The sequence below is a fragment of the Ceratotherium simum genome, chromosome 13, assembly GCF_057802395.1.
Source record: "Ceratotherium simum simum isolate JZ-2026a chromosome 13, ASM5780239v1, whole genome shotgun sequence".
Lineage (NCBI taxonomy): Eukaryota > Metazoa > Chordata > Mammalia > Perissodactyla > Rhinocerotidae > Ceratotherium > Ceratotherium simum.
The window spans coordinates 22,506,460-22,522,019 of record NC_141912.1 but is presented as its reverse complement, the minus strand read 5'-3'; the positions used below and the strand labels follow the sequence as shown (position 1 = coordinate 22,522,019).

Genomic DNA, 15,560 nt, shown 5'->3' with positions numbered 1-15,560 from the left:
TTATTCTGTGTTTCCTACAGAGATTAATAATGCCAAACAGAAAGAGTCCTCTCCACTTCTTTACCTCCTTTTCAAGTTCTTAACTCACTTCGGGAGGGTTCCATCTCCTGAATTTCTCTCATAATGCTCTTGTGGAGATCTCTGAGGGTGTTTTTGTTGACCAATTCAATGGTCATTTTCCTGTCCTCATCTTAATCTGTCTCCTAGCAGCAATCAATATTGCTGAACTTTCATAACTTCTGGAACCTTGCCCTCTCTTGGTTTACCTCTTACTTTTGTGTCTTTTTCTCCCCATGTCCTCTGGAATTTTTTTCTCCTCCATTATTCAACCCCAAGGCTTGGTCCCGAACCCCTCTCTTTGCTTTCTACTCCCTTCCTTGGTGAGCTCATTCATTCTCATGCTTTATATACCATGTATTTGCTGATTAGCCCCCAATTTGTGTCTCTAGCCCTGACTTCTTCCTTGAGCGCCAGCCTCCCTATATGGATGACACCCCTACTTGAAGGCATCCCAAATATAATGTCCAAAACTAAACTCTTGACTCAACAGCCAGTGCAGATTTTTCTTCTCTGTCTCATAAGTAGTATCACTGTCCACCTGATGCTCAAGCTCAATTTCCTTCAATATCCACATGCTTCTTCCAACAGGTTCTAATTTCTACCTCTAATATGTATATCTAGGATCTACCTACTTTTCTCTTTCTCCTTGGTCATCCCCTAGGAAAAGCCACTACCGTCTCTCAATTGGATAACTCGACAGCCTCCTTTTTGGTATCCTTGCTTCCAGTCTTGCTTTCTTCAGTTTGTCCTCCATATAGCAGCCAGAGTGATCTCTGTAAAAATCTGCAGTGGAGCCCAGTTGCACTCAGGCTAAAATCCAGCCTTCTGACCTTGACTTACGAGGCCTTGCATTGTGCCTGCCAGCTTGTCCTTCTCTCCTCTTACTTCCTATACTCTAGCTGCTCCAAACTCCTTTCCATTCCTAAGGCATGCTCAGCTCTTTCTTTCTTGATAGGTTTTACACATCTCTGTCGTATTTTATGACTTCAAAGCATTTTTCATAATTTGTGATTATGTATTTTTTTGGTTTGATTTCTTGTTTTTTATTTGTTACTGACCCCCTCTGCTATTCTGTGGGCTTCATGAGGGCAGAGATCGTGACTTATTTTCCAATGAATATTCAACACTTACCTCAGTGCCCGGCACATAGTAGATAACTGATAGATGCCATTGAATGAATGAACCCTCTGTGCTGAAAGTAAATGAATTAGAGATGTATACAGGATTTTACTGCAGACAGCTTCAGGTTTAACAATGTGGGGTACCCTAAGAGCCTGCTTCTTCCTTTGGAAGAGGTGTATCACCCACGGAAGGCTTTCTTTCTTTTCTGCATTGAGGTGCTTCGTGTGTCCTTAGCTACTGCAATAAAGGCTGGTGGTTGGTGTGGGTGAGTTGATTCCTGGGAGTTTCCTTCATTTGAAAGTGCGTCACTAAAGAGCTACAGAACCACACATTATCAGGGACAATTTATGGGGCTAGGTATTTGAAAAAAGCATAGATAGATGTGTATCATTTTATATCCTGCAACTTCTTTAAAGTGTATTTCTGAAAATCAAAGTGTATTTCACCAGTATTTCTTTCAGAGAAGTATAGTTATTATATAAAAATGGGAAAAGAGGACATAAACTTTTAAGGCTGGATTAATTTGAGAGGGAAGCATGCCTAAATTCTTAAATTTAGCTTTTAGCCCTGTTCCAAGAAAAATATATTTCTTTTGAAAGATCTCAAGCACTTAGCACTAGCACATCAAATAGTTTTGGTTAAGGATGCAATCATGGGAACTACCTTTAAACTAACCATTTAGAACAATGCTAGTCAGTGGTGTCATCAGTCTGTCCATGTACAGTATAAAGTGTTGTAACCATTTTAGGGGTGTTTCTGGTCTTCAGGACTCTTTCTTTTTACCATTGACTCTTGTTAATTCAAATTTAATTACTATCGTTTTTGCCTTGTGAGATATATGGCTGCAATGTGATATCTAGTAAGCAGTTGAAACTGAGGTTTATAGATGATTTTGTAAAAAACTTAGTTGACTTTAGTCAATTTTATATTATTTTTCTAACAGTTATGAGAGGATACCTATATCGAATCCCATTTGGTGTACATAATGACATTTTAATCCAAATCGTAGAGATCCCAATTGCATTAGCAATTCTTTGACACTTAGGGTTAGCAAGGCCATATTTTTAATAGTTTAATCTTAAAAGCTTTTATTTTTGTTCGAGATAAGTTGTGTTTCAATAACACTTTAATATTTTTGGAGAATGTGAGAACTTGAAGGGAGCTTAGCGATTACTGAAATGCAGTCCCCTCATCCTACGGCTGAGTAGACAAGGCCATCCAGGTTGGTGAAGTAACTTGCTGCAGGTCACTCAGTGAAGAGTTGAGCTCCTGGAGTTTGAAGCCCACGCCCAGTCCAGTGCTCCTGAATCTTGCCGTGCTGCTTTATTCATTCCTTTACTCCTTTACCGCCCTTCACCCCTGTATCCCAGCCCATACATAAGCTCAGTGAGAGTGGAGGCTGTGTCTGCCCTCTTTGGTACTGCATCCTCAGCATGGAGCACAGAGCTAGCGCATTGTGGGTGAAAAATTAATAGTCACTAAAAATGTGTGTCCCTTCCCTTGCTGTCTGTTGGTGGGTTAATAGCTTTCTTAGTATTTATGAAAGACTGAAAGTAGATCATGTACAGTTGGCACATTCTTCGGTGGGAAGCCTGAGGACTAAAGGACTTATTTAAATGCACGTGGAAATTGCACTCTGCCCACATGGACTGCCCCTGCATACTTGGCATTGCTCACTTTCATCTTGCATTGTTATGTACGCACTTCCAGCTCCTCTGCATTCTTAGTGGAAATTTTACATTCCACTGCCTGGATTGGTTTGGTAACCAAAGTCCCATTTGGGAAAACAAAACAAACAAAAATGACAATGGTGAAATAGTAAGTATGGTGTCGTAAGTTAAGAAGGAATACAAAATAAAAGACAAATAATCCAAAAAAATTTTTTTTTCAATGCTTGGTTAGTAGTAGTTCCTGTAGTTTCTCCTAAGAGTTCTCTTGGGTTAATTGGTTATTTTTTAACTTTGTGGGGGGCATATTATTCTTTTCAGCATAGCATTAGGGAAACCCACGCACACTTACTTATGAATGCTTTAAAAATGACTCAAGTCCTGTTTAGTTTTCCTGTAAGATAAAGTGCCCATTGCGAATAATTATTTTAGAATAAAGTTAATAAATGTGAGGCTTAACATTATATATTCACAATGCCTAGGGTTATCTGATCTTTTAAAGTATTCCACACAGTTCAATAAAGAGAAAATTAAGCCAGAATGCCAATAGTTTAAAAATTTGTGGTATGTTAGGAAATTGATTTGATTGTTCAAAATTGATGAGCATTTTGTTTTTTACAACAGGAAGATTTAGCACTATGGACACTTATTTAAATATATGCTTACAGTTAAGAATTTTTCAAGGATGGTATTACTTATGATGGGTATCTTATCTTTTGGGTCTCTTTTTTTATCAGTAGTTTTTTTTTTTTTTAATTTGATGTACTTTTAGAGCAGTTTTAGATTCACAGCAAAATCGAGGGGAAGGTACAGAGATTTCCCATATACTCCTTGCCCCAACACATGCATGGCCTCCCCCATTATCAGCATCCTCCACAAGAGTGGTACATTTGTGCAATTGATGAACCTACATTGACACGTCATAATCACCCAAAGTCCATAGTTTACACTAGAGTTTGCTCTTGGTGTTCTACATTCTATGGGTTTGGACAAATTTATGATGACATATCACTTTTGGGTGACTTTTGAGCTAAAAAGTGAACTTTTACCTTGCTCTGTTTTGAATAGCCATATCATTTGTTTGGGAATTTGTTTTGAATTGTTTTCCTGCTTCAACGACATTCATATAGAGAATAGTTCAAAAGACAAACCTGCAAACTGATGCTAAGGTATCCATTATTGGCAGAAAAATAACCCTCTGAATAAGAGATAATAATCCACACCTGACAGATGCATCGTAACCCTTCCTCTGGGAATCAGCCCCTGGACTGGGTACAACAACATGGGGACCTGTAGAGGACCCAGGTAGAGATGACTGGTTTCATCAGCTCGTAGAAACTAATTGGACCCTTCTGGGAATGTTCTAAACAGCTTGTTCGTTATAATTAGAGACGTCTTCTGTAACTAGGTTCTCACTGAAGTTAGAGTGGTTGGAATTTTTTATTATTATATAACAATGCTGTTGAAAATATTTCAATGGCTGGGCTGATTTTGCCACCATGCCTTTCTGGAATTTCTGGAAGTTTTGGGGGTTAATGAATTTAATTTTCATTCCATGGAGTTCCATAAATTATACTGATATAATCATATGAAGACTATTTGATAGGTAGCAGCCAAGGGAAGAGAAACTTGAGTGGTCTCGAGAAGATATTGGGACCACTGAATAAGGATGGTCTAGGTAATGCCAATATATAAAAATATTTGCGTATATTCAGTTATATATAATTCAAGAAAAATTTTACTTAAATGGGTGCAAATATGTGTCTACTATTTCTGCTAGTGGCCAGTTTCTGTCTTGAGCAACATTAGCAGTGGCGATGTACCCTGGACTGGGGCTCAGAAGTGGATTCATGTGACTGTTTCTTTGCTTACTGTATGACCTTGAGGAGTGGAGAGGCTCATCTTTTCAATTCTGTACAATTGGAATAATACTAACCTCATAGTGTTATTTTGAGGAACAAACATCAAAGAATTTTATAAATTCTGATGTATTTTACAATTTTAAACTTATTTGAAAATAACTAACATAAAGATATTGTGAAGAGTAAAGGTAACATATGAAAACTATTTGATACAATTCTGGGCATGGTCCCAATTTTGTTTAATTAAAGTATTTACTAAGTGAATTCTATGTCCAAAGCACCATGAATGGATCTTTGAGTTATAGATGAGGCTCATTACTAAAATAAATAAAATTAAAGAAAGAGGCAGTCTGCATAAATGTTGATAATATACGAGGAGTATATTATACCTATGAAAAATGTTGTGTGAGAGATTCAGACAAAATGCTATAGAGTTTCCGAGGAGAGGATTATATCCAGCTAAGTGAAGGGTAGGTGGTGGAATAGTGAGAAACGAGGTTAGAGTATGATAGGATGAGGCCAGGTCAAATATGATCTCAACTATCCAAGTCCAAGATGCGTGGACTTCATCTGAAGGCAGTGGCAGCCCTTGAAGGTGTTTGATGGGGAAGCACAGATCACATGTTTGGATCTGTGCTTCAGGAAGACTAATTCAGAAGCAGGTGATGAGAGAGGAAAGGTGCTGGAGGCAGGAATACTTGTTAGTCCGTGCTAGGTGCAGCTCATGTGAGCGTTCGTGAGGACCTGGACCTGGGCCTTGGAGTGTGTAGAGGAGGGGACAGATGAAGCAATTTTGAGGGAGGAGAAGCTGCGGGACTTCGTCATTGTCTGGATGTAGGAGTCATGTTGTGTCTTGTGGTCCATTTTCTTGCTACTGCTTTGCAAAAAAAATGCAGGTGATTTATGCAAATTGAATAACACAAAAAATTCTAATGTTATAGTGACTCTGCTGAATTGATAAGTGTTCAGGTACAAACAGATTTTACAAATCTTTGTCTTAACTGTCTTTTAAGAGCTGTGGAAGAGTTAGACATTTCCAGTTGGTTGTACAGATTTGGTGTCAGGAGAAAGATCTGGACTAGAGATAGAAATTTGATCATCATCAGCAAAATGATGATGATAATAAATAACATCGAGTTGGATAAATTTGACCAGGGAGAGTGTTTGACTTCAAAAGAGAATAGGGCAGGGGTGGAACCCTGGGGGAAGTACCAACATTTAGGAAGTACCAACATTTAGAACGACACAATGTAGCTTCCAGCTACACATTCCCTGTTGGTTTTTTCTTTGATACCATGGAAAATCATATACTCAAAATATCTGGGAGCCATACTATTCCAGATTTTTTTAAATTGAGGTATAATTGACATACAACATTATATTATTTTCAGGTGGACAGCGTAATGATTCGATATTTGTATATATTGCGAAATGATCACCACAATAAGTCTAGTTAACATCCATCACCACACATAGTTACAGATTTTCTTTTTCGTTATGAGAACTTTTAAGGTTTACTCTCTTAGCAACTTTCAAGTATGAAATACAGTATTATTAATTATAGTTGCCATGCTGTACATTACATCCCTGGGACTTATTGATTTTATAACTGGAAGTTTGTGCCTTTTGACTCCCTTCACCCGTTTCTCCCACCCCCTACTGCCTCTGGCAACCATCAATCTGTTCTCTGTATCTATGAACTTGTTGTTCTGTTTTTGCTTATTTAGTTTTTTAGATTCCACATATAAGTGAGATCATACGATATTTGTCTTTCCCTGTCTGACTTATTTCACTCAGCATAATGCCCTCAAGGTTCATCCATATTCTCACAAATGGCAAAATTTAGTTCTTTTTTATGGCTCAATGGTAGTCCATTGTATATGTACCACATTTTCTTTATTCTTTCATCCATTAATGGATACTTAGGTTGTTTCCATATCTTGGCTCTTGCTGCATATATCTTTTCGAGTTGGTGTTTTCATTTCTTTGCATAAATACCCAGAAGTAGAATTGCTGGATCATATGGTAGTTCTATTTTTAATTTTTTGAGGAAGCTTCATACTGTTTTCCATAGTGGCTGCACCAATTTACATTCCCACCAACAGTGCACAAGGTTTCCCTTTTCTCCACATGCTAGTCAACTCTTATTTCTTGTCTTTTTGATAATAGCCATTCTAACAGGTATGAGGTGATATCTCATTGTGGTTTTGATTTGCATTTCCCTGATGATTAGTGATGTTGAGCATCTTTTCATGTACTTGTTGGCCATCTATATGACTTCTTTGGAAAAATGTCTGTTCAGATCCTCTGCCCATTTTTTAATTCGATTGTTTTTTGCTTTTGAGTTGTATGAGCTGTTTATATATTTTGGATATTAATCTCTTATCAGATATATGATTTGCAAATATATTCTCCCATTCAGTAGGTTGCCTTTTCCTTTTGTCGATGGTTTCCTTTGCTGTGTAGAAGCTTTTTAGTTTGATCTAGTCCCACTTGAATATTTTTGCTTTTGTTGCCTTTGCTTTTGGTGTCAAATCCAAAAAATCATCATTAAGACCCATGTGAATGAGCTTACTGCCTTTGTTTTCTTCTAGGAGTTTTATGGTTTCAAGTCTTACATTCAAGTCTTTAATGGATTTTGAGTTAATTTTTGTGTATGATGTAAGATAGAGGTCCAGTTTTCCCAACACTGTTTATTGAAGAGACTGTTCTTTCCCCATTGTATATTCTTGGCTCTTTTGTTGTAAATTAATTGATCATAAATGTGTGGGTTTATTTCTGGGCTCTCTGTTCTGTTCCACTGATCTATGTATCTGTTTTTATGTTGATACCATACTGTTTTGATTACTATAGCTTTGTAATATAGTTTGAAATCAGGGAGCATGATGCCTCCAGCTTAGTTCTTCTTTCTCAAGATTGCTTTGGCTATTTGAGGTCCCAGATTAACAATATTTCTGGAGCTTAATTTTCTTAAGTCCAAAAGATCACAATACTCGAAAAAGATTTTTTAGTATGTCAGATATTGTATAGGGTATGTTTTGTAAGAAATATCCAAGTTTAAAATGTGTATTTATTTTAAAAATCCTTTAACATAAATCGGTTATGAAAATTAATAGAATAAATGGGCATTATGTATTTCTTGTAATTTTGCATTGATTAAAAAATCTGGATTTCCTTGATTAATATTTGCATGGTATATTTTTTTCCATCCTTTTACTTTCAGTCTACTCAAGTCCTTATATTTAAAGTGTGCCTCTTGTAAACAGTATATAGTTGGATCTTGTTTCTTTATCCAGTCTGACCTTCTCTGTCCTTTAATTGGAATTTTTAGTTTATTTACATTTACTAAATTAGTGACATATTGGTTATGAGTCTACCATGTTGTTATTTGTTTGTTCCATCTAATATTTGGTTTTTGTTCCTTTTTCCCTGCATACTTTAGATTCATGAAATGTTTTAAAAATTATTCCATTTTATCTCTCTATTGGCTTTTTAGTTATGCCTCTTCTTGATTTTTTTTTTAGTGATTTATTCTAGAGCTTAAAATATGCATTCTTAACTTATTTTACTTTACCTTCAAATAATGTTTTACCAGTTCATGAACAATGAAGAACTTTACAACAGTATGATTCCATTTATACTTGTACTTTCTGCATTCTTGTTAAATATTTTGTTTCTACATGGGTTATAAACTTCATGAATCATTATTGTTATTTTTGCTTTAAAATAGTCTTTAAAAATTTTTTTTAAAGTCTTTAAAATTACTCCCATATTTCCTTCTGATGTCTGTCATTCTTTTGTGCAGATCCAGACTTCTATCTTGTATTATTTCTCTTCAGTCTGAAGAACTTGTACAATTTTTTGGTATTGTGGGTCTGCTAAGAAAATTCTCTTGGCTTTTGTTTGCCTGAAAAATATTTTTATTTCACTTCCCCATTTGAAAGATATTTTCTCAGAGTCTAGAATTCCAGGTTGACAGTTTTTTCTTTCAGCACTTGAAAGATATTCTTCAGTTGTGTTCTGGCTTACGTTGTTTCTGAAGAGAAGCCAGTCATCATTCTTATTGTTATTCCTCTAAATTTTGTTGTTACCTGCTGTCAAGTTGGCTCCAACTCCTGGCGACCCTATGAAAGAGTGATGTCCACAATATTTTGTTCTCAACAGCCCTACTCAGCTTCTGTAGACTTGTGCCTATGGCTTCCCTTATGGAGACAGTCCATCTCATATTTGGTCTTCCTCTTTTCCTGCTGCCTTCTACTTTTCCCAGCATTATTGTCTTTTCCAAAGATCCTCACTTCTCATGATGAGCCCAAAGTAGGACAGCCGCAGTTTCATCATTTTTGAAAACTTTGGTCATTGTCCTCACTTCTTGTTATATAGCCTTTCCTTTTCAAATTTCTCTTTCATCTGGTGTATCTCCAGGATAAATGGCTTCATTCCATGAAGTTTAGGAGATATTCCCAGCATGCAATACCCTCTGATAGAGGCACTTCCAATTGTCAATTATGGTACATACCATCAACATGGGACACGCTCAGCCTGGTCCCATCACTATGTATCAGGCATCTGGCCAGTCTCCCTTTATTTAAAAAATAGTAATATTGAAAAAGAAATGGGTGATTATTTTAAAAAGCTCTTTAGAACCATCTATAGTTTGAATGCATCTTCTATATTAACTCCAGGGTAAGTTATTTTCTACTCTGGTGTCTTTTAAAAATTTTTATCCTTCTTCTCATTTATCAAAAGTGGTTAAAATTGATTAAATATTTTGTAAAGGATTTTGTTCTCCTCTTTGATGCTGTGTTATCTTTGCAAAGTAGTAACAAAGTTTCCTCAAAGATTACCTCAAAGATTCTCATTACTCACTTTTTCTTAAATCCATACAATAAGGAAAATGGAGTTGAAGCCTCTTGGTGCAGATTGGCCTATATTTTGCAAATAAATAACTTCGGTACGTTTTTTCCCCCTAAATGATTAAATCTGTCTTATGAACAGTCATAAAAACCTGATATACTTTTTAAAATGGAGTTTTTATGCATGATTTAAAATAGAGTTTTTAAATTGTATGATGAGTTTTACAAGAGGTCAGTGGTTGTTAGATTTTTGTGATGGTATCTGTTCACCAGCATCATTTCCTCAGGTCCCTAGACTGAGTTTGGTTTCCTTGGCCTAGGGTTTTAAGAGGTGGTGAGTGCTGAGATTTGAAGCAAATGGGTTCTCCGAAGCATTCAGCCTAACAGCCCTGGGGAGCGGTATTGCCACTTCATTAATTAGTTCGTGGAGCATCCCTTTGGGCTAGTATAGCAAGATTATCCTTATTTTTATAGATCAAGAAAATGAGGTGTGAGGCATTGAATTGGCAATCAGTCCTGGAGTTCAAAATTTTAGACCTTTAGACAGTTACTCAGTTTATAGATCTTGATCTTATTGTTCCACATATATATGTTCAAAGCAACAATTTTAGTTTCATTGAGTTTTTTTTTTTATAACAAACAGATTCGTATATTTGAGTCATGTAGGTTTTAACTTGAATTTAACCCAGCTGTGATATTGTCCTACTAGCTGCATGTGAAATTTGTGAACTTGAGTTAAATTACATACTTACATTTATCAGGTTCTTGTGAAGCATTGTTTGTTTTATATGGCCATCTGTGACATAAACAGTCTAAATAAGATACCAGAGACTGAATGATATATTGGAAAGCACATTTAATTAGTATCCATAGACGTGCACTAGAGTCCTGGCTCACCCCATTCTAGCAGAGTAAACATGCTTAAGTCACTTCTGCCACCTTTGACTTTGGAAAAATTTCCAAAAAAAAAAAAAAAAATGTTAGCCAAATACTTAGTCAGTTTATCTATCTACCTACCTACCTATCAATTTCTACTCAGGGAATGACTCCTCTCTCTGGTTCACCAGGCTAGCCTACCTCTCAATATCCAGATAAACTGGGTTTTACAAGATGGTGTTGAACCGAGTGCAGTCAAGACAAGAGGTGAGCTATAAGCGTGTCCTGCTTTTGTTTGGTGGTGGTTCCCTCACCAACCGACAAAGCCAACCAGGAGTATTAGCTCTGCTGGGTCCAAAATGAAAGTTTGAGTTTTGCATTGATACCTTTTCATTTGATTTGGTTCCACAGTCACAGATTACAAAACTAATGCTGGTCAGATTGCTCACCAGTGAGAGCGGTTCCTGGTGCACAGGGGTCTGAGTGGGAGTACCTCATACTCCATCCCTGTGTCCAGCCCTCTGTATTGAGGTGTATTGATACTTAACATTATTCTCATATTTCAAATACTATTTGTTTTCAAAGGGCAAGGGAAAGCATATGGGCTACTAAGAAAATTCACAAATTTTAAAAACACCTTCTAATTTATTATTATGTTTCCCAATATCTAAAGCTATAATGTCTCTAAATTAGCATCACACGACCAACATGTCATCCCTGATAGGGGCTCTGGAAAAGCTCTTCTTATGTGCAGTTGATTTGGCTTAAGTTTTTTTGTGTGTGTGATTTAAGTTATTGTTTAAAACACCAATTAGAAAAATGCATTTTAAATGAAAATTGTAATTTTTTCTGAAAAGTTCTAATTGTTTTATACAATGGTCTTACATGTTTTTTTAAATTCAGATATATTACTTGAATTATTCAGGTTATTTTATTAGTATATCTGAAAACAGACTAATTTATTATTTTAACTATAATGACTCTTAATATATATTTAAGATCAATCTTCAGTTCAGCTGGTTAGTCATGAACATTTGGGGAATATTTTTGTCATGATGAATGAGGAAAACAGCTTATTCAAGACAGATGGTTTGATTTAATTCAAGCAACAATGTATAGACTCAGAATAAAGTTATGTAATTATTTAAAAAATCATGTGTATTTATGAATTTCTGTATAATTATAGACATGTATGTTCTAAAGAAAAATGGCATATTTTAACCAACTCAACAAGAGTTTTCAAGTTATTTGTTTATATAACTTATTCACCTTCACCTTTAATCCAATAATCCAATAAGGTATTAAACAATCAAGGTCAGTAGGCAAGATATTTGAAAAATAACTACTAAGTATGAAGTTGTGTTCAGTACATTATTAGTTAATATTGAGAGTAACTAAAAAGTAACAGTAGGGACAAGAAATTAAAAACCAAATAAATAAAATGTACAATATGTCAGCTGATGATAAGAGCTATGGAAAAAAAAAATAGGCCAGGAAAGGGCAACAGAGAAGTAGGGATGTGGCAGCAGCTTTAAGTCGCGTGGTCAGGGAGGCAGTGTAGCTGTGTTTAAGAGGTGGGAGGATTTCAAGAGGAAGACACTGTTAGCACAGGCACAGCACCAGAAAGGCCCGTCCTTCACACAGGCCAGGACTCATTTGCAGTTATATATGCTAAGCTTTAAGAGTAAGCAAGTCTGCTGGGAGAGGGATTTGTAGTCATCCAAGGACATTGTAAACCACAACCCTGGTCTCAAAACTGCGTTCCTGGTAAATCGAATCTATTTTCTTGTGCTATAGTGTATGTACCAAATAAATCAAGGGACTCTTGGGATTGATCAGGAACAAGCTTGCAGTAAATTCCATTAAACTAAAAAAAATTGCTTATCCTTTATTTCAGCAAATGCTCAATTCTGATAATTTATTCTACAGATATACTTAGATATTTATGCAAATAAATATTTACAAGGAAATCTATTGTGGCATTATTTGCAATAGCAGAAGTTTAGAAACTATGGAAAGGATCATCATTAAGGGACAGGTTAATTAAACATGTTCATAGAGTGGAATATACACAGCTGTGATAAAGAATGAAGGAACCCTTGCTGTAACTACCAGTATGGAACAATTTCCATGATAAATTGTTAAATGAGAAAAGCAAGGTGCAGAAGAATGGGTATAGCAGATTATCGTTTGTGTTTAAAAATTATGTGTATATAATATCTACATAAGATAATATGCACATGTATGCATTGACTGTGAATGAATATTGCTAACTCTGGTTGAAACTTAGTGGTTGGGAACAGGAGTGGGAAGGACCCTTCGTTTTCACTGTATGCCCCATTTTGCCACTTGAATTTTGTTCAGGTGCATATGTTATCTGTTAAATATTTTTTTAAAAACATCACTGTAAATATTAGTTTAAGACCAAGAATCTCTGGGTTTAAAATGTAAAAAAATTATTATGATAGAATTAAAATTTTTATTCTAAATTAAGGTATCTTTTAATTAAATTTCAATAAATGTTTATTGTGCAACTAGCAGGCATTGCCAAGCACTGTTTTAGGCACTGGAGAGTCAGGAAGAATTCATACTCCTTGTTCTTCTCAAAATGGCGTAATTTGACAGGATAGAGTCCCATAAATTATTTAGGGTTAATATTTGATCTCTAAAATAACTACCAAAGTGCATAGTGAATAGTTAGAGATTCATAGATATGGGTTCACTAAAAACAGTGCTACTTATTATGTGTGATTTTAGGCAAATTAATTAATTAAGCTCCAGTTTCATTTGTAAAATGAAGTTAAGCAATAATACTTCAGGGCATTGTTTTGATGATTAAATGATATATAACGCATGTAAATTATTTAGTACAGGGCTTGCCATTAAACACAGTGCAATAAATGTTGACTATTTTTATTAATCAGTTCCCTTTGCTTATAAGTTTCCCTTTCAAATCAGAAAGAAAACAACTCCTAAAATCAAAAGTGCTATCATCAATACTATAGGAGCAGTAGCAATTTGAGACAGAAGGTGAAAGAAGGATGAGCAGGAAGGACTGGTGATAACTGAGCTGAGCCTTGATTAGCAAATGGAATTTCAGCAGGTGGAGAACTGGGGAGGGCATTTTAGCAGAGGGACAAGATGAGCAAAGGCTTCTAAGTGGATGCAGGGTGTGTTTTGGGAGTGGAGGGGAGTAGGCTAGTTAGACTAAAGGCACAACTAGAGTCCTGTGTGGAGGGAGTATTGCTGGGAGATGAGGGAACCGAGTAAGCAGTGGTTGGTCATGGAGGTTCTGGTAGGCCATGCTTAAGAGTTGGGCTTTATCTTTCAGTGGTGGGGGTGGAAACCAGATAGCAGAAGACTTAAGAGACGGCAGGGTGGAAGGAAGTAGGAATATGAATGTTGAAGAGGAGAGATGGGGACAGGATAGTGCTTGAGAGGCCTAAAGGGTCAAGGGAGAAATTGAAGACACCAGATAGAGAGTCCTAGATGATTAATGGAACAAGTAGAGGCAGCAGGGGACAAAATTAAGATGGGAGGTTAGGTTAGCTTTGTAAAGGGGTAAGGATCCTTCTGAGACAGGCAGCTGAGGAGGAAAGTGGTAAAGATGTAGATGAGGTGGGTTGTGGAGGGAAGAGAGGTCGAAGGGCTTCATGCCTCTTGGCTTCTATTTTCTTGAAGTTTGAAAGGAAATGATCTCCTGAGGGTGAGTGTGCCTGGAGTGGGATTTTAGAATTTAGGATAAGAGGTAGGGATTTGGCCCGTCCACTGCAGGAAGAGTAAGAAATAGTTGACTTGGGAGGAGGGGAGGGCTGGCTGATGCCAAAGCCCTGTCTCAGGCACAGGCGCCCCGTGCGGCCATGTGACTCTCACTAACAGCAGCCTGGAGCCTGGAAGCAAAAGGAGAGGGAGAGATGACCAGACCCATCCAGAGGCAAGGAGTTCGGGAATCAAGGGTGTTGGTAAGAGTGCAGCTGATGGATAGGGGAAAAAGTGAAGTCGAGAAAAAGTCGAGGGAGTCAGTCTTAAGAGAATAGGATGGGGTGAAGGGCCCAGTGGGGGCCTAGATTCAGAGAGCAAGCGAAATAAGAGTGGGCGAGGAGAGATGATAAAACATGGTATGTTGTGGCTGGAGGGGGAGGGCACTTCAGAGTTCAAGATTTTATAGGATTATTTTATTTTTGTTTTACAGAAATCATTGTTTTAAAAAAATTGCCTTAAAATTCTCATAATAGCTCAACAATTTCTGTTGTTGGCACAGATCATGAGCAGTATGCCCAGGGCTTAAGGGAGATTTTTTTTGAGAGCTTTGTTAGGGCCACATAATATCCATAGAGGATGAGCCCAGAGTATTTATGTTAAGTGGAAAAAAGCAAAGATTTAACAAAAGCACAACAGGTCTCAGCCAGTTCCCTGGAAACCTATAGTTTTTCCTCGTAGACAAAAACAAAACTAACATAGCTCAGTAATTTATTTCTTTGATTTTAAAGGTAAAACCAGTAATCCACAGCAGGATCAATGTGTCAGCTCGCTTTAGAAAACCACTCCAGGAACCCTGCACTATCTTGTAAGTTTTGAGCCCTTTACATTTCGAGTTGAAATTGGCTTGGTGGTTTTCTTTGGGTTTGGGATTTGTTTTGTAGTTTTAAAGGCATACCTATTTCAAATGGTTGGGCTCACTGGCTTTGCTTTTTTCCCAGCTTGATTGCAAATGGAGACCTTGTCAGCCCAGCTTCTCGCCTCCTCATCCCTAGAAAAGCCTTGAATCAGTGGGATCGTGTACTACAGATGGTCACAGAAAAAATAACTCTGAGGAGTGGGGCTGTCCACAGGTATGTCAAAGTAATCTTCTTGTAAGTGGATGGGTTTTAGAACTGTTGAGGATATTCCCAAGGGTCTCTGGAGTCAGTGGTCCCTCGATTTGAATTCTGGCTCACCAGTTAGGCTCCATATGCCTCAGTTTCTTTATCTCTAATGTGGATATATAGTAGTACTTACCCCCTAGAGTTGGTATAGGAATGCGGTAATCCACATAAAGAGCTTCAACAGTCCTGGGCACATAGTAGCACATCAACAAATATTAACTGTTTTTATTCTTTTGGTTTAGAGCAAATAGGTGA

The 15,560-nt window shown here is 36.9% G+C and overlaps 1 protein-coding gene across 3 annotated transcripts in view; it reads left to right on the top strand.

Annotated features, from left to right (window-relative positions):
• DCDC2 (doublecortin domain containing 2) overlaps positions 1-15,560 on the top strand; it is a 166,375-nt gene that overhangs the window by 39,828 nt on the left and 110,987 nt on the right. For all 3 annotated transcript variants that reach the window (XM_087438085.1, XM_087438086.1, XM_087438087.1), the window contains 2 exons: positions 14,931-15,007; positions 15,141-15,272. In XM_087438085.1, the coding sequence (XP_087294211.1) occupies positions 14,931-15,007; positions 15,141-15,272 (209 nt within the window). The remainder of the gene's footprint in view (positions 1-14,930; positions 15,008-15,140; positions 15,273-15,560) is intronic.